The sequence below is a fragment of the Festucalex cinctus genome, chromosome 8 (genome assembly GCF_051991245.1).
Source record: "Festucalex cinctus isolate MCC-2025b chromosome 8, RoL_Fcin_1.0, whole genome shotgun sequence".
Taxonomy (NCBI): Eukaryota; Metazoa; Chordata; class Actinopteri; order Syngnathiformes; family Syngnathidae; genus Festucalex; species Festucalex cinctus.
In genome coordinates, this window is record NC_135418.1 from 15,734,822 (window position 1) to 15,754,751 (window position 19,930).

Sequence of the window (19,930 nt, forward strand, 5' to 3'; positions counted from 1 at the left end):
ACTGAAACGCACAAAACTCCTTCAAAGGAATACAGTTTGATTGAAGTTGACTTTTCATTTTATTTTATTGTCAAGAATGAACAAATGGAGTCGAGTGGTTAGCACGTCCACTTCCCAGTTCTGAGGTCTCCGGTTCGAGTCCAGGCTCGGACCTTCCTGGGTGGAGTTTGCATGTTCTCCCCGTGCCCGCGTGGGTCTTCTCCGGGTACTCCGGTCTCCTCCCACATTCCAAAGACATGCATGGCAGGTTAATTGGATGCTCTGAATTGTCCCTAGGTGTGCGTGTGAGTGTGGATGGTTGTTCGTCTCTGTGTGCCCTGCGATTGGCTGGCAACCAGTCCAGGGTGTCCCCCGCCTACTGCCCAGAGCCAGCTGAGATAGGCGCCAGCAGCCCCCGCGACCCTTGTGAGGAATAAGCAGTCAAGAAAATGGATGGATGGATGGATGATCAAATGAGCACTAAAATATCAATACAGTACATCTTTGGAGGAGGGTAGACAAACTGCAGTTTGTCAGATTGGTTGAAAGAGAGTTTGCCGGAAAGAACAAAAGCGAACTTCATTGTCCAGTGTTTTCTTTCCGGTGATTCATTTTTTCTTTCAATGGCTGATCAAGGTTTGCTGTTCCAAGCTGCACCATGCTGAAATGCATCGCTTGCTAGAAACTGGCTTGAGTACAGTTAGACCAGCGGAATTTTTAGGATTTGAGCTTCAAGGGTGCACAGCCCCCAATGAGAATACTAATTATACAGCCTCTGGTGATTGCTACATTCATAAAACAAGGATTTTAGGTACAATTCTTTGAAACAACATTAAAGTAAAAAAGTGAATCAATGGAAACATACGCAACTGTTTTGATTTTTTCAAATCAAGCCTATTACTCTGCTTGTGATGTCTGAAAATAATGAAAAAGGAATAATGATGGATTCAACCATGTAACAGGACCATGAGACAAAGACACAAAAGATAATAAATATTACAGATTATTCTTCACTTCAAATTGTCTTGAAGTTACAACTAGAGTTCCCATTCTATTATTTAAAACTCATTATAAGTTCAACTTATACAATGGTGCAATTTTCCAAACACTTTTTGATCACAAAGGCTACCTAATGAGGTACATACTCGATTATGGACTGGCAAAATTAATAACCACTGGTGAATTAGTCACACAAGTGTAAGAATGTAGAAGTGCTAAAAACATGGACATGAATATAGATCAGGTGGAAGCAATAACAATGCCAGTAGGTCCTCATAAAATGATCATCTTTTATCAAGATGATCTGACTCACTGGCTGAAGCAAATCGTTCTGAGATGCTCAAGTGCACTCAGAGAGTGCAGCCCTTTGCCAAGGCGTAAACATTGAGTGATTGCGGACCATTTACAATCTTCATAGCTCAGAGATAGTTACAGCCACACACCAGAATTTGTTCTGGATTGGAGGGAACAAAATTATACAGCTGGATCTAACGCTGATGCTAATCACGATCCATTCCTGATGAAGGTCGGTATCACATAAGTTCAAGTTTTCATCTGCAATAAAGTCTCCAGCTGACTTCAGGCAAAAGGCAAGCCACACCCTGGAGTCGTTGCCAGCCAATCACAGCCTGACTTCCCATGATGAAAAAATATCCAGGATGATACATTTAAGCCATAAAATATTAATATAAAACTATGAGGTAATATGATCTTGTATTTGTAGAATCCCTAACTGCACAGGTGCACTGTCGTCATTGATTGTTTGGTGGGCAGAGATCGTGATGCTGACAATCAAGCTGCTATTGTTCTTGATAGCAAACCCTACAATTTTCAGAGAGATTGCTACCATCCTGAATTTCCAAGATGTGAATGAGCGTGTGCAGAATACAATCTTATACAGATACAAGAAATTGGTAGCTTGATAATAACTACACAAAGGCTCAGGGTGAGTCTAGTGGTTGAACTTGTTGTTGAGTTGCTTATCAGAATGTCAAGCTTATGGGACATTGAAATAAGTACATTCAGAAAACAGTCCTTTGATCATTTCAGCTCAGCATGTTTCACTGAAGCATTATAGCTTTCTATTTTTAACAAAACAGGCTTACTTAAATGCATCGAACACAACTCTTTTCACCATTAATTGTCTAAAAACCACACAGACTTTCAATCTTGAGGCAACATAATACCGCACGTCTCCCGCAAAGTGAACCTAAATCTTTATGTTTGAGAGAAAATGATGACCATGATGTCATCCTGTGAAATGTTCTTTTGTGTAAGTAACCGTCATTTTTCTTTTTAATTTACAGAAATCTTCTGGATAAAGACACATTTTCCAAGTCAGATCCTTGTGAGTGTTTAGTCTTTCATCTTATTGTGTATTTATTCTATTTTTTTCTTTACAAAATCCATTTTCACACTGTGTTTTGGGAAGTCTTTGTTTGTTTCTCCCTGACTCCCATAACTGTTAGTTCACCGTACTGGAGCTAACCTCCAAAACCAAACGCATGCACACACACAAATTGATTTATCATTTGGAGGCAGGTTTCTTCTGATTGATGACTGACTTTTTCCTCTCTCTGTCTTTCATCCTTCACAATCTTTTATCTCCCTCGCTGCTGATTTTGTCCCGCTTCTCAGTGTGTGTCCTCTATACACAAGGTGTGGAAACCAAACAGTGGAGAGAGGTAAGTGGATTTTTCCACTATAACTTTTTAAACTGCGAAATACACTGAAAACTCTTAAATTGAATGTCTCGGAGGCCGTGCAATGTAATTTGGAGTTAATATTTTCCTGTTAAGCCACAAATAATGCATGAAATCTCCCGAGACGTCAGCTTAACTCACAAGAGCTCAATTTAGTCAGCAGTTCAGAATGTAAAATGTTACTTAAAACGTTGCCTGGACAGTTGATAAAGGTTTTATGATGGCACCAGTTTCACTCAGACTGTTGCCATTTCCTCTGGGAAAAAACTTTGACCTTAGATTCTAATAATATAGAATTAGCTCTATAAAAATAAAATAACATTTTGATCTTTTGAGCACATTTCATACACAAATGTAACACTCGCGCAAGTTCTTCCTTCAAAGGAGCAGCACTCAAATTCTCAAAAACATAATGAGGTCACACCGAGTGTTCAAAAAATGACACACGAAGGAGCGAACACAGTCAAAAGTGAGACTTTCTCCGCTACTGCCTTGCCTGCTGAAGCTCGCACATACAAGACGCAGACGCTGTGAGGGGCTGACAACAGACTGTCGCAATGCACTTGCTTTTAATTATGTTCTGTTAACAGTTGCCGGATGTCCTGAAAAATGTATTTCAAAAAGCACAAGAATAATATGCTGTATACATACAGTATGTATTCTAAATGCATATCATATGTTTTTTTATAGCATCGGATGACCTCTTACCCGCCTGCTTGTATGTTTACTTGTTGAGAACAGATTGCTGTGTGGGTTGACTTTCAGATGCTGCTAAGGTACTGTTGGGTGTCTTTGAGAACAGTTTACGTTGTACACTCTTACGTCTGTATATACACTGAGTTGACTAGAAATTCATGCGATTTTACCAATTAGGTTTTTACATGTAGATAAACTTAATTGTAGTAAAGACGTTTTAAGTACAAACACAAAAATGACTAATTACCAGAAAATTGGTATTAATTTTAAAGACACAAGTGCATCAGTTCTAACCGAATTTAATCATTCCACTTTAAAATATATCAAATCATCTTTTACTATATCTTTGGAGGAAATGCCACATTTACAGCACTGAAATGGTCATTTATATGTATGTAAAATGAAAACAAGAAACACATTGCATCATATTCTCTCAAAGTAACCTGCACCATATTGAATCAAATTGAATCCCACTGAATCAAATCATCCCACTGTAAAATCGAAACATCCTTGAATCTCGAATTTTATTGGAGAGATGCACACCCTATGAATTGTAGCACTGACAGTACTTGAACATCTGGACTCTAGGTCAGAATCAGCACATCAGTGCACACAATACACTCACTCAAATCGGTTACTTATTGTACTTTTTTCGAAATATGCTTCATAGTTTAACAGAGGAAAAATCCAATTTGATCAAAATATTAAATGGTAAATGTAGGGTGACTACATTGTGGTCATCAAAAAAGAGGACACCAAGGCGGAGTGCCGTTAATACATTTTTAAATGTGGCTAAAAAAAATGTAAACATATAAAAACAGTGCGTTCACAGTAACAGCCAACAGTTTAACTGCTATTATTGCCAAAGTCCTAAACAACAAATTAAGCTATAAAGTGCTTAAAGTCTAAACAAAACTGTACAAATACTATTAATAATGTCTTTTACTAAGACATTTACTCCTCGTCTGCCACTGCATACTTTTCAGATGATCTACTGTGGCAGTCTTTCATTTCCTGTCAAATGTAAATGAAACTAAATGTGCTTGAAATTGTACTACAGTTCTTCATGATTGTCAACACAGTTTCTCAATACAATAACGGCTTTCACAATAGTGCACACACAAAATGCTAAACCTGACACTCCCTTTGCAAGAAGACTCTTGCCATCAAATCTCTACGTTGGAATGGAACTGCTCTGGGACAATGTGGAAACTCACATTGAGTGTTTACAAAGCCACTTATCTCATTCACTCATAGTGAGTGCCTACACTGGCTGTGATGTAGCGTACAAAACCACGGAAAGGTTATCAAATAACTAACTTTAAGCTGGCCAACGGCAGAACCCATGAGCTTGTTTTCTCTTTGGTCCTATTTCAAATCTATTGACATCGTGTGGCTCTAGCTTGTTGTAGCCTCATTTTAGCTAATGCTAAGCTAGCTAAGCTAAGATGGTCTGTTGCTAAGAGTTAAATATCAATCCCTGAAATAAATACACTGCAACTCTCCCTGAACTATATCCTGAGTTCAGGTCATTCCGGTTTTCTTTACATTGAATATAAATCAATGCATTTAATGGCACAGACTTGGTCAAGTCTTTGTCACAGTTAAGGCTAAGAGCATTCACCAGTAAAATGTAGACTCTAGGTGCGGAAAACAGATATGTGTGTGTGGACATGTGCAAGGTGTCAGTCAGAGACTTCCCGCCAGATTCTCATTAGCCAGCCCCAGCAGCCCAGTAGTATCTAATGAACTCTGGAGCTTGGCATTGTCTCTGCCACTCAGCAGGGAAATCACATTATGGAGCTCATCTTTGCCATCACCTGCCTCATCACGAGCATGTGCTCTGTGTCTCGTCAACACCTCTGGGCCTTTTGCAGTCTCTGGCCAGCCCACAGATTGTGAATCGGCTATTCTCACTCACTGAAGAAGATTAGTTCATTTTGTTTGTTAGAAAAAACATTGCTTTCAAATGGATATTAAAGAATATTTTGTTTGTTATTCTGATAATTATGTAGACTATGATTCCATTTGGTCCAACTTGTGACAGTTCACCTCAGATTTTAATTAGTTGTTCCAATTTAAAATAATTAAAAAAAAAACCCTCAAATGAATCACGGACATTAATAATGGCAAACCTTTTTAAAAGTCATATCTCCATCTAATCTTTTGAGTTGAATACAAATTGACTGTCAAAGCAATTAAGGAACCAATTATTTTGCATTTGGTAGCAATGTCAAAGTAACATGGAAAACCTCATTATAAAAGGTAGACATCTTTATAAATCTGTCAAATATCATTAGGTCATGCATGGTGTATTATCTATACTTTGAAAAGCAGAACAAGTTTAAGCCAGTTTGAATATTTCTTCTGACTACCAAGGATGATAATTGTAAGAAACGTCCTACCGATATGTGACAGGCAATACTTGTATTGACCAAGCCTTGGCGGAGGTCTATGCTCTTGATATCCTAAAGTTATCTTGAAAAGACAAGGTTAGTGCATGTACACATCCACCTCCACAACCTGCACTCCACGTTGTGGAATAAGATCCATGCATCCGTGCACATCCACTCCTTCACGCTCAGCTTGCAAATAATGGCCTTGTGCCTATCGTTTGAGCTCAAACACTTGTCAGCTTATGACAACGCAAAGAAGTGATGCTTGCCTCAAGCAGATGTGGATTTCAGATTTTACAATGTAACCGTGGACAGAAGACGGAGCACATGATTCAATTAGACATGGATTAGCGTGTGGAAGGAATCATGACTGCGTTCGTTGCTGAGATATTGATCAATGTGAGGGATTCAGCAGAGTTTGTATGTAAGGCAAGTAATGGTTAATTTGGATAGGAGTGAAAGTAAATACAGTAAAATGTTAAGCAAAAAAAATATATATCACACGCAAATTCAAGTAATGTGTCTAAGGTTAATTAGTAAACAGTATCACTGGCAGGAGAAATGTCTCTGTAAGGTCCTCCAGGGAAACTAATTGTCTGTTGATTTGTCACACAAATTAGGTTAGGAATAGTAGAAATTGATCCACCAAATAGGTCGATACCACCACGAATCTTGAGGACTCTGAGTGCAAATCTATTTATTCAGCTGTTTGCTGGGCCTTGTTAATTCAAGTTAACCTCTAATTAAATTAGTGTTCATTTGGATTATTTAAACGGACTCATGAATTAATCTTTGTCTCGGATGACAAAAGGCAACAGTTGCATCCTTTTGGCAAATCGAAAAACTCTTGCAAAACCTCCTGATACCAATGTTCGGGATATTTTGCTCATTCAGTAACTTTCACAATATATTAAATTAAAGCAGTGTGAAAATTTAGACCAATTCGACCCAACCGCAATGATCAATGAATTCAACATGCATTTGCAAAGACATTTTCAGGGGAGGAGCCTGGACTGGTTTCCACTCAATCACATTGCTCCCATAAACAAACAAGTATTTACACTCATGGACAATTTAGAGCAATCATTTAAGAAGCACTTTTTGGTGTGACCGAGAAAAATGAGTCACATGAAGAAAACCCACACAGAGGAGTTCCGAACAGAGATTCGAAACATGCTAAACCCAATCCATGATTCTCTCCGCTAACACACCTGATCCATGATCGGGATCGTTATCAGACTTCTGCAAAGCTTGCTGATTAGCTGATCATTAGATTCAGCTGTGCTGAAGGACGGAGACATGGAAAACAGGCTGGATAGGGGCTCTCGAGGACCCAACTTGGAGACCCCCGCTCTAGTTAGTCCTGAAGAAACCAATCTATGATTCAATTCAGGTAGTAAGCTTGCAGATATTTTGTTTTCTGTGTTGCGTAGAACTCAAGAATTCAGGTTGCTTGCAGTCATTGTAACTCACCACCTTGAATTTTGTATTCTTGATTTCTCCTGACCGACAGCTTTAAATCACTTGCGTTAAATTGCTGTATGTATTAGACATGCAGTTTAATTCCAGCCCAAGCGCCCATTTAGATTTTTTATTGTCAAGTGGCCCATAGTGGTGGCCGGTATCACTATTTATAATTCCACAAGGAAAATTAATAAACAAACTAAAGTTTACATACTGTTTGATGGGCCTCAACTTATCCCAACTTGTTTTGAATGTAACATTGGCATGACTCCTTGGGCACTATTGTTTTGAAAAAAATGGTGTGTGCATATTTAATATATTATAATTACAACATATTTAATGGTGTATGCTTTTACCAAGGGTGTTTTTTTTCAATTCATTGTGTATGTGGTTTGAATAGAAGTGTGCATATACATCAGCTATAGCAATGAGAGGGTAAATGTGTCTGTTACTACGTTCATGTGAGAAATTGGACCCAAAATCAGACAGCATACGAAACACGCAAGAAAAGCCAATATGATAATTATTAAATTTGGTATTGAATTATAATTTCTAAATTCTTAAAAATGTTCTGAACTATGGCAAGAAAAGTCTGCTAGACTTTGAAAAGTTTTAAAATGCAGCATAAAATATGTCCTTGTGATTATCTGGTCATATAATTGAATTTGGTTGACTGATGTACATACAGTATGTTGTTATACATCATGCTATATGTGGTGTGTTTTCGCTCACCTTTTCATCATGTTAGACACATTGACGGTGAGATTCCTGCTAATGAGGAAGTCTCAGTGACAACTTTTCTCCTCCCTACGTTTCAACTGGTCATACATCTTCAGTTTCCCCCTAATTTTCTTTGCAGGCAGTCTCTCTGCCCCTTTATCTTGATTCTTTCCCACTGGGGGCTTCAAGGGAGACTTATCCTGCTGTAATTAATGTGGGAGAGGTTGAGGATCAAGAAGCCCGAAACATACCCATGGTTTCCTTTTCAATGTCTGAATGCAGCACCTTTAATCAGGCCTCTGACAATGAAGGTGTTCGCACGTGTGGGACGAGGGAAAACATGTGAAGTTCTTCCCTCATGTCCTGACATCTGTCTGTCTTTCTTTATTTTGCAGTTTGGCCGGACTGAAGTTATAGACAACACCCTGAACCCTGATTTTGTTCGGAAGTACATCTTGGACTACTTTTTTGAAGAAAAGCAGAACCTTCGCTTTGACTTGTGAGTCTGTTTTCATTTGAAGTCTCGACTCCAGCAGACATGTTGTTTTCTCCATTTTTTTTTTTTTTATTCCAGAATTTGAGAGCCTAGCTTTATGAAGCATCCAGGCTTGATCTTTCTATGCGCCACTGATCATTTTTCATGTTAATTCCTTTTTGACACACTTTGTATTTTTGGCCTCTTGAGAGGCCATAGTGTTAAACATCCAATAAAATTGCTACACTCATCAATGGTGGCCAAAGGCGCAACTATAATGAAATCCTGCTTGCTGTCCAATTGTGCTTAATCAATGTTTAGGTGAACATTTAATTAGTAAATCACATATGCACCATTTCACTTGCTTTCATTGCTTTTTAATTATATGCAAATTAGACCAGAGCACTGCTCATGATTATGGATGAAGAAAAAAAGGGTCTGACTAAATCCCAATCACATTGCCCACCGATGGCAACGTCAGGAAAGTGGCAAAGTTGCCCATCATAGTAGATTGACACAATAAATGTTCAATGTGTTATCCAGGTACATTAAATATAAATGTAGTATTTTGGTTGATAATACACCACAGAGGTCAAACACAATCAGGTCAACCACTGATTTGTTCGCATTTAAACCCAATTCTCCCCCAAAACAAAATACTGGTAACAGTAATATACTCTTCCATAACTATCAACCTCATACAATCTTTATTAATTGTACTAACATTCCAAGCTGTCAAAAATTCAAAAGTCAACTGACATAAATAATAAAATGCGTTCTCAACCATAACGAAATTGATGACTTATGTTGCTTGATGTGGTGTCAGATATGCATGGGGACATTATTGCTTATATCTTTATTGTCATTAATTCACATTTTTACTTGCATGCGAATAATCCATGACAACATGAACATGGCAAGCGCACAATAAAGCAACGCTGATCTCATCTCTTTACCATCACTGGTCCCCTTCTGTGATGGCATCACCAAAAATGATCACAATCAAGCACAAGAAAAAGCAAAACTGACTTGTGGAGTTAAACCTCACTGAGGTGAAGTCATAGAAGATTTGCATCACGTGTGAATTGATTTTTGTGTGACTGTAGAGGTTTATGATTTTCCCCAAAAATGTTGGTCTAATTCCAAATCGACTTCAGAGAATTTCCGCTATAATCAATCTAAATATCCCCATTTGTGTTTATTACAATTGTATAATGTAGAAATGGCCATTTTGCCTTTGGGTTTCATTTCAGGTATGATGTTGACTCCAAAAGTCCAGACTTGTCCAAACATGTGAGTGCACATTGTACTGTGTTGTATGTGTGTACCCTTTGACACCACAGATAAATGCAGACCCGTTTTGGCTGAATTACAAAATTTTCATTTGATAACTTGATGCATGAGACAAAATAAAATAGTGCATGTTAAGTCAAAGTGTGACTGATAATGAGCTGAGCAGCCTCTTTATCTGTGGTGTTGTTTCCAATTAGAAGCTGTTGAGTGCCTGTTGCTACTTGATGGAATAAGGCAAACCCTTTCTAATGATTGCTTTTTACCAATATCCAAATACAGAATGTTCTTTTTTTTCTTCTTCTTTTGATCATCATGTAAACAGCTTTACATGAATAGACCATTTTGAGTTAAATTGCTTTTTCTCGTTCAACCATGTAGAAGTACTTTTCACCATGACTTTAAACCACTTCTGCTTTTCTTGCTGGAGTTAGTTTACTTCCAATGTGTGCATTTGCTAATGATGAATAACAATATGTGCTGTAGCACAACACCGTTTGAGTGATGTGCTAACAGACTGATTTGCCAACCAGGCCTTGGGCTTTTCCTGCCTCATTATTGGTTAAAAAAAAAAAAAAAAGGATGCATGCCTTTGTGTTCAACTCCAACAAAAACAAATCTAGCGCATACTTTTATATCTGAAATATTTAGCCGAGAGAACTCATAAACGAACTCTATGCACACTTGTATTTACTTTACAATAAGCATGCACGCATTTTCTTGGTTGTAGGATATTGAAATTGATCCGTTTTGACACCTCTGATAGAAATTTATTCTTCACGTACAATTTGTTTACGTCAAATACAGGCAGTAAAAGAGAAGGTAACTCCAGGAAGAGACCATACGGCAGTGGTGTGACATCACAATGAAAAGTGTCAATTATGCAATGCTTTTCGCACTCTCAACTTCATTATTAAGCCCTATTTGCTTTCTTCATACATCTGGAAATTATAGTGACGGAAGCATTGAGATTTTTTTTATATAATCATCACATGATGATATTTGGATTATGAGGGTTTGCATTTTTCCCATCATCATCTTTTTTTTTTTTTTTGGTTGTGGCACAAGCATGTTGTCTTCCCATTCTTACCTCATCACCTTGGTCAGCTTTAGTAGTACTTTGTTCAGGTCAAGTGTCATGTTATATGGTATATGATGGGCCTCTATTGTTGTTATTGTTGTTGTTGTTGTTGCTGCTGCTGCTGGCCAACCTTTCTGGAAGCCTGCAGAACTCAACGTAGGTGCTAGCATCGCTTTTCACCCTCTGACACTGCATGGCCGCTGTCTCTCATTGGCTCAAGAGGAAGAGCGATGTCTGAAGGGCATGGCAGCAGTCCGTGCAAACGTTCAACACGCTCGCGGTCTTGAAGGGTTCCAAGATGGCTGCATGATAACGGGACTAGATTTTCAGTCATGACTTAGTTTTTGTTTGATCACACTTGGGTTGGTGAAATGTTCACTACATCACAGCACACCAAAGAAGGAACTCTTTGGTATGGATTGCTCAACACATTTACTACTTTTCCAGATAAAAAAAAAATAAAATAAAAAAATAAAGTTGCGATGAGATATACAGTACTGTGCAAAACGTGCAGGCACCACTATTTTATTTTTCTTTTTGACAGAATTATATTGTTCGTGAGGACCTGGATAAAAAAAAAAAAAATTTCTAGTTTGAGTCACTGTCATTATTGAAACTGTTCACAACCTCAGAATCACATATGGCACTGGCTGTTGGTTGATCATCCTCCATAAAGCTGGAAGTAGCCGCTAACTAACCACCAGATGGCCAATAAACCCACAAATAGAACACTGACTTTTGTGAACAGTTTTTGTTCTTGTTGGAGGCTGCCAAGTGGCAACTTCAATTTAAAATTGGTGTCAAATAAGAGGACGCGAGAGCCAGCATCTATTTGCCTGTGCCTGGAACATATTAAATGCGAAATATATCTTTTAAAACACCAGGGCAAGAAAAGTGTTAAATTTCACACCTGATCACAATCAATTTATTTTCCAAGTATGTAAAAACACACAATTTGTTTTCACAGTCACAACCTTTTAACCTTGCATTTGTGAGTTCACAAACTCCAGAGAATACATCTTGTACCGCTCTCGCTGAAACAAAACCAAGCTAACAGACAAATGGACACTGTAATTAATTCTGTACTTGCAGAATTACTCACCGTTTCCTTGTTGTATTTGAACAGCGAGAGGCGCTTCCTACTTTTTCTATTTTATTTTTTTATCTGATAAACATTTTCATGCCCGCATAGATGAGACTGAAGACGACATTTTCATCTGTTGCCTTGATTGGTCAAAACAACGTGCAAAGATGCCGCATCGTCCAATCAGCTCAAACTATTGTACAGCAGGTCCCTCCTTTCCCGAATGGATCTGCCGAGTGAAGTCCCAGATTGATAATGTGAAGAACTCCCTTCAGTGAATAACAATTATCAATCTGGCTTATGAGGTTAACAACCTTTCGGAGAAGCATGAACAATAAAAACAAACCAACAGTGGGAGACACAAATTGGAGTCCGGTAGGTTTGCTCCATAGCACCCGAGTTTCTTAGATGGAAAAGAGGATCTAACTTCAGGAAGTGGAGAGGGGAAAAAAACACAAGGCCCAATCTGTGCTCCTTTAAAGGTGGGCACAGTATGGACCTGGAAAAAAAAAAAAAAAAAAAAAATCTATTACCCCATAATCCAAAAAAATCCAGATTTTGCCCCCACACTCTGTGAAGTTGCCGTTTAAACAGAACAGCAACATTGGGGGGAAGAAAAAACAAACAAAAAAGACTGACATTTCTGTCTTTTAAACGTAATGTGAAAGGGTCTTGAGTTTATGTAGTCATGACAGCATTGAGAAAACACTAATGCGTGCACAGTACTGTTGAGTATGTTTTAATGTATAGCTAAATGGTCATGAATCATCTTGCTTGTCATTATCACTATGCTTTCAATCTCATCCATCTGTTGTAGTCCACAGCTCACTGCAGTGTGCTTACTGTGTGACACACCTCCAATTTGTGTCGAACAAAAGATGCCAAGACGGCAAATCTGCTGCTAAAATCATCATAACACTCAAAACAAGTTTCTTCCAAAAGTGCTAAGAATCCAAATGCACTGACTTGAATTTGATACAATAAATAACTTTGATCTGAAGTTTAGTCTTGAATTTGACCTTTGCAGGGGTGTCCACAGTAGAAAGAAGACAGCAGGAATATTCCTGCTGATCTGACCTCTCTTGAAAACATTTTTTTTTTCTCTTAATTTCGACAAATGCCAACCTGCCTCGTTCACTCCCTTCTTTGCTTTCCCACATTTTTAGGACTTTTTGGGCCAGATGTACTGCACTCTCGGGGAGATTGTTGGATCACCGGACAGTCGACTGGAAAAATCTCTCGGGTGAGTGGATTTATTCAGCTAATTCAATTCAGTTCAATTTCAAAATTGCAGTGTTAAAATTCCAGAGTTAAATTTGTGCGAGTTTTAACTCCCAAATTGTAATTTTAACATTTTCAGAGCCAAATGGTGTTCAGGATAGATGTTACTTCACAGAGTTGATCACCTAGAGTTAGATTAACGCCCTAGAGTAGTAGATTAACTCCACCTTGCACCTGCACTTGTCCAGTTTGAGAGACAAGTCAGCCATTTTCCTCATCCTTTCCTCCTTGCTTATGGAAACACTGCCAATCAAACAAAAAAAAAAAAAAAGAGTTTGGGCCCATGAAATCATTTTCACTCCCAGTCGAGAATGTTGTCAACAGTAACATGTTTGAAGTGCTCTCTTTAGAAGAGGTGTTCTCAGTTATTGGTCTTAAATTTGATGGTCTTCATTACAAATTTAGACTTGTTTACAGTGAAATGAATGACATTGCAGTTTTGTCAAATATATTTGCGGTTCAGTCTGGGTCTAATAAGATGGATGCACTAAACGCAATGTATGCCTGTAGGAATAATTCAAGGCATCCTGTTATTTTATTTTTTTAACAATTACAATCCCTCAGGGAGAAATTAACCTCACGTTATGCTTTTGAGCTAGTCGAGTGGGATTGTTTACTTGCTCAAGGGCACCTCAGCAGTAGTCAGGAATCAAATTTGCATATCTCCAGCAACTAGTTTCCATTTTAATTTCGCCGCTGTGGGAGTTGAACAATAACCCTCTGATTCCAAAGCCTAAGACCTCCTAGATGAACGTCTGCCTCCCTATGGAGGGACACAAGGAGGAACATTTGACCCATGAGCAAAACTCAAGACAATACGACCTGATGTAATTTGGAGTCCATCTCAGACTCATCTAAATTCAGAACAGTACACTATATTGAATTCAAACGATAGCAACCACAGTGCATTGTGTGCTACCTCATATCGCCTGAACAAAAGAGGTTAGTAAGTTTAAGAAAAAAAAAAAAAGGAAAAAACTTGGCTGTACAGAGTAAACAGCCAGATGAGATGTGACCACAAATCAGACAATGTTGTCTACTTATATGTTTATTAAAGAGCCAAACTTAGAGAAAATAAATTGCCTAAATAACTGTTAAAGTCCTTAGCTAGTGCTTTTACAATGGTTGTCAAATGACTGTGTTAATTGGATGTCCTGATCTTTGTCTTTACACTCATTATAAAGTTAAACCTAAGAGCTAATTGGAACCTTCAAATACTAAACATGATATCTTACTGGAACCCCTCCAAATAAAGCATGTTACAAAGAAAACGGCATCGTGTGTGTATCGACTAAGCTGCGCTGAACGGAAACACATACGGTGACAGCCAAAGAAGGCTTAATTGGGAGCGTCGCCCTGAATAATGTTTTTGCAACTTTCATATCAAAATCACTGATTTGTGAACGTTTACGGCTTGGCTCGGCTCGAAAGGGATTTTGTTTTTATTGGTGCCAAATAATATATTTTGGGACGATCTGCAGCTGAGCGATAACATGAGTGCTTGCCAAGTGTTATTTTTGTGGCTGCCTTGAATCATTTTTAGCAAGAATGAATATTTTTGTCTTTGGCTTGAAATTTTGTGCCACCTCAAATGCACATTTGTTTGTAATGAGTCAATGAGCAGTGATTTTTTTTTTTTTTTTTTTTTTTCCCTGAAGAGGATGATCGTATCAACACTGTGTGCATGATATTAGAACTCTTTTAGGTCAGACCTTGGTAGGTCCAAAATCCTGCTTTCCAGCAGTCTAGAATCTAGCATTAATCCTTTAGATGCTAAAGTGTTACACGGTATGCTCATTGGAGTTTTTTTTTTCTTCGAGTGATGCCATGCATCTTAATTTTTTTTCCTTTTTTGTCTGATTTTAGAGGTAGCCTATATTTATAATTTTTCTGGCGCCTTTGGTGTGCGATTCTGCTGTAAATACAGTTTAAATCTTACATTAGCCTTTGGTATTTTAGATCACAGAAGCGTGATGTGAAATTGAAGAAGAGAGGCACTCCAACCCAGCAGTTTGTTTTCATGTTCCTGTGGTAACAAATAAGGATTATTTCTTATTACTCCGAAATGTCACGACATTTTTCTGAGCCTTGCTGGGTTGATGAGATGTTTTTAGAACAGGCACACAAAAACACACGTCCATGAATGTTTTCAGTCGGTATGACGACAAGCATACACACCCAAGAATGTTTTCATTCGGTATGAGGAAGAGCATACACGCCAATGATTGTTTTCAGTTGGTATGAGAAACAAGCATACACACCCAAACAGGAAATTTCGGATTTCATTGATTGATTTGAACTTCTTGGTCACTAAAACACCTGTGGATTTCGTTGTGCTCCAATTCTACTATTTTCATGGCGATTAGCTGCGCTGTTAATCACTGTCTATTTAATTAGGCAGCGGCCATTGTGCTTTTTCATCAGTGAAATTGTCCTGTGGGGTAGATGGAATGAGAGTGAGTGTGACACAAACACAGAATTGGAAAAGAAGAGTGAAGCTGATGACAATTACCAGCTAGTGTGAATAAGATGAATTACTAATAAGGAATACAGTAGATGAGTTGTGTGTCTTTGGCTTGTTAACTGTATCACTTACAGATTTCATCCGAGACCACTGAAGCACAAAGTAAACACAAAGTCATTTTCGATAAATTGCCGACATTCTATTAGCGTGTTTGTTTGTGTTGTATCTCAACCGCATTCACGCTCACGTCTGCCTGCCTGACTAGTAAACAGAAACCGAAAACAAAGCCACATTACAATATAGTTCAACATTGTCGGTGAGGACAATTTCTGGCCTTTTTAAAAATGAATTTCTATACTCCTCGTGAAGCTGTGCACTGCATTGTTTTCCCCAACAGCATCATATAAACATGAATATTAAGACAAATGCAAATTTGAATATGGAAATGAGAAACTAAATGTGCTGCTCTACACTGGTAAGAAAAAAACATGTAAACCATATTATAAAGAAATTACTGCCATATTATTGGGATTTTTATTTATTTCTTTTACATTTCTAGTGTCATAGAGCTGATTGTATTTGGCTGCGTAAGTTTCAGTGTCCTCAAATTTTACAGTTTTGTTCTATATAGACTTTTTGAGCATTATCTTTGTACTTGTTGACATTTTTATGTGACCTCATGCAATATGCAAGCTTTGCTGTTGAGTTTGAGTTGGTAAAGGAAAGGAAGGATGGAGACTTCATAGGAATACTTCTTTTGGATCCATTGGGTTTTTCATTGCCGACTGACACTTACAGCTGAGGAAACTTTATTTATCATTGAAGATGTTCATGTTTTCTCTGTTTTGACAGACATAGAGGTAAGAGAGAATGAGAGGCCACAGCCAGAGGAAAGTGTAGGATTGAAAATAACAGCGGGTACGCAGCAATATGGTCGTAAAGGAATTGCCTTTATTTTAACAGCGAGCACTTATTTTGCATGCAGGCTGTTTGTTTCGAGGCGCTCACCAGGTGTAAAATTGAGCCTCCAATCTCAATTAAATGCGTGTGCAGTGAATGCCTGAGGAAGAGGGGACACATGCTGCATTAATAAAGTGCTTATGTTCATGTTTCAAATAGCCACAGTCAACATGTTTCATTTGAAGGCAATCATTAGTTTAGTAAATTGGCAATTTGAACTTCTGAACCGGCGCTGCATCATTTCGAGCATTTACAGGCCATGCGAAAAGAAGCTATTCATAGCAAGATATTTGAATAATATTCTTATTTACATTCATTTCTGTAGTTTCATGGGTGGTGACATGTTTGAGATCCTGAGTCACTGTGAAGTCACCTTGGGAGAGAAGGTTGCCATTGTAGTTGTGACAATCAGACACAAAAAGAGGTGATTTCAGTCCACATAGTTTTTTTGTTTTATTTTTTTGTTTTTTTCCTCAAAAGACAAACGGAAAGTATTGAACAATCATAAACTCTTTATGTGGATGATTTAGTAAAACACAAAACAGTGAAAGTGACATATAACTTTTTTTTTTAGCAAAGCATACTATTACTGTACAACTTCAGGCGCATATTTCTGTGGCTTAATTATCATAATAGTCATATTTTTCTTTTCAGTTTGTCACTAATATTTATGAAACTGAACAACTGGATACTAACAAATAGTGATGTTCAGAAACACTTTTTCTTCAGACTGATACCAGTACGAGTACTCAACTCTTGAGTAATCAACAATACCGATACCAGGTACTGATACCACTAGTACTTTAGATACATAAAATTTCCACCAAAAAACAATGACAGATCTTTAAAAAAAGACCTTTATATATCAATATAGCATTTTTCTTATAATTGCATTAAATAAATGGAAATTTTCTATTTTTCTACTTTCTAGTCTGTAATCATTAAACGACATCTGTACTCACCCATCCCTACTGACTTTACTGGCCCTTTCATTTGGCATCTGCTCATTCTAATCTAATTGAACACACACTTTATTTTAAAACACTCAGAAAACTTCATAATGTTGAATTTTAATAGCCACATCCACTGCTTTGTCCTTTACACTCACAAGGTTGCATCTTGCCCCCTTATGTAACTAAATCAGCTGACCAAAATATTACACTATTAAAAAAAATATATATATAGTAAAGTTATTTTACAGAGTTTTTAGTACATTTTACCAGCATTTTATTTATATTTTAGTATTAAAAAAAACAAATAATACTCAAGAATTGATGAATGAAGTCATGATCTTCAGCTTGGTAGTCAGTCACTCTACCACCTGAGCCATGCCACTCTTGCTGTTTGCCCCTATACTGCATTGCTGGTGTGTTCAAAATGAGACCAAAAACAGGCCTTGGAGGTTTTTTTTTATTTTTATAAACTGGTAAAATGTAATAAAAACTCTTGTCAAATTTATTTAGCATTTTGGAGTGAAAAACCTCAAGTAAATATTACCTTTTTTTTTTTTAAGTGTACTACAAGTCCTGCGATTGACTGGCAAAAAGGTTAATTCAGGGTGTATCCCTCCACTGCCCAAAGCCAGCTGGGATAGGCTCCAGCACCCCCGCGACCCTTGTGAGGAGTAAGCGGTTAAGGATGGATGAATGCACTACTCGTACCGAGTGTTCTGTACCACTCTGCAAATTTACATTAATAAAAAATTAAAAATTTCTCTCACAGTGTCAAATGAGTTTCTTTTATTTGATATCATTTGAATGGAATATATGTGAAGGTGCACATATTGAAGGTGATTACAAAATATAGTCATCACAATTAGAGAACATGATATCCATCCATCCATCCAATTTCTTAACCGCTTTTCCTCACTAGGGTCGTGGGGGGTGCTGGAGCCTATTCCAGCTGGCTTCGGGCAGTAGGCGGGGGACACCCTGAACTGATTGACAGCCACTCCAGGAGACCATGATATCATATGCTAAATTTGCAATTACAATGAGAAATATTTCCTCCACACACACACACGCACACGCATTCCCTCTGCCACCGAATTATATATTCTAATGGGCAAGTTGTAAGCACTTTTTTCCCTCCTTTTTTTGCGGGAGTGGGAGTGCGAGCTGCGGTTGTCGGCAATATGCTCCGACAGATGATTCAGTATATGAACTGCTTGAAGTCAGACATCTGAAACAGGATCTGAAGCCCCAATTTACCAAGCTGCTCTTCGTGGTTAAGTAGCGAGTAGCGACAGAAGTGAACACTTTGCCCAGTAGCAACTCATTCACCTTATCTGTGCAAATCTGCAGCTTTGAGATATTGGACAAGTGGATTCGCTTATGTTGTCATCAAACTATTTTCAAGGGTGCCTTGCAGTGACGTACTGTATATTTCCCTGTGGCTCATCATTACCTATCGAGGATATGCAGACGTGCCACAGCACAGACGAGTGGAAGAGAGAGCGCTTGCTGAAAGTGGTCCAGCTGGCATGTTCTCGGAGCAATATTGCTCTTGTGTATTTTTGGCTGCTCAGGGATAAAACAAAACAAAACCGGTGTCATTTTGTTTTAGGTACGGGGATTTGGTTGTTTGGTGAACCACAGATTTAAAGTTGTTGCCGGCTTTGGTGTGTCGGTGAAAGCATAGTTTTTACATGCAGGAATTATTGTGCTGTGTGTTACATCGCCGAATGTACCAGAAATAATCACAGAGAATCATTCCGAAATGTATTTCCCTGCGGTGTGTGTCCAACTAGAAATGTTTGCCAAAAAGTCCTCTGGGTGAAGCATCAGGTGTAAGAGTTGCTATTTTCCCAATCTGGAACCTGGCAAACATTTTTGCGAGAGATTCCCTCATTAAAATGGGTTGCAAAGACAAACAGCTTTCTGTTACTCACATTTATTAATGATATTGGCTATTGCCAGCCCCATGGGCCAGGCCAGAAGATGGACAAACAAACTCAGCAGCCAAGCCAATTATATGCAATCTGAGATGTTGACACTTGTGTGTGGACCATATAGTTACAAACATCAGGACTGATTTAAAAACAACTGGCCGTTTCTCAAAAATATGTTTCCATAAAACAGATTACCAATTTAAGAGGCAAACTAAACCATTCCCTACTAAAAACCTGAATGTCATTATACAGAAAATAATTGGAGCTAAACATAAAAATGCCACTATTTTTTTCTGAATATTTCTAGAAGCTCCTTTACAATTAAACTGGTTCATTTATCAATAAGATTTAACAATGCCATTTTAAACTGAGCTCCATAAAGTGTGATTAGGATTTAATCATACTTTCTTTGGTCCCTGCCAGGGACATAATGCCCTCAACAACTTAG

At 38.0% G+C, this 19,930-nt stretch overlaps 1 protein-coding gene across 5 annotated transcripts in view; it reads left to right on the top strand.

Annotated features, from left to right (window-relative positions):
* Positions 1-19,930, top strand: part of cpne5b (copine Vb) — an 89,111-nt gene that overhangs the window by 20,926 nt on the left and 48,255 nt on the right. The window contains exons 2-7 of one of the 5 annotated variants that reach the window (XM_077529142.1): positions 2,286-2,326; positions 2,617-2,663; positions 8,353-8,456; positions 9,686-9,725; positions 10,945-10,959; positions 13,054-13,130. In XM_077529142.1, the coding sequence (XP_077385268.1) occupies positions 2,286-2,326; positions 2,617-2,663; positions 8,353-8,456; positions 9,686-9,725; positions 10,945-10,959; positions 13,054-13,130 (324 nt within the window). Of the gene's footprint in view, positions 1-2,285; positions 2,327-2,616; positions 2,664-7,029; positions 7,167-8,352; positions 8,457-9,444; positions 9,726-10,944; positions 10,960-13,053; positions 13,131-19,930 lie in introns of those variants that run through there. The other 4 variants (XM_077529143.1, XM_077529144.1, XM_077529145.1 and 1 more) reach the window with 4 other exon arrangements.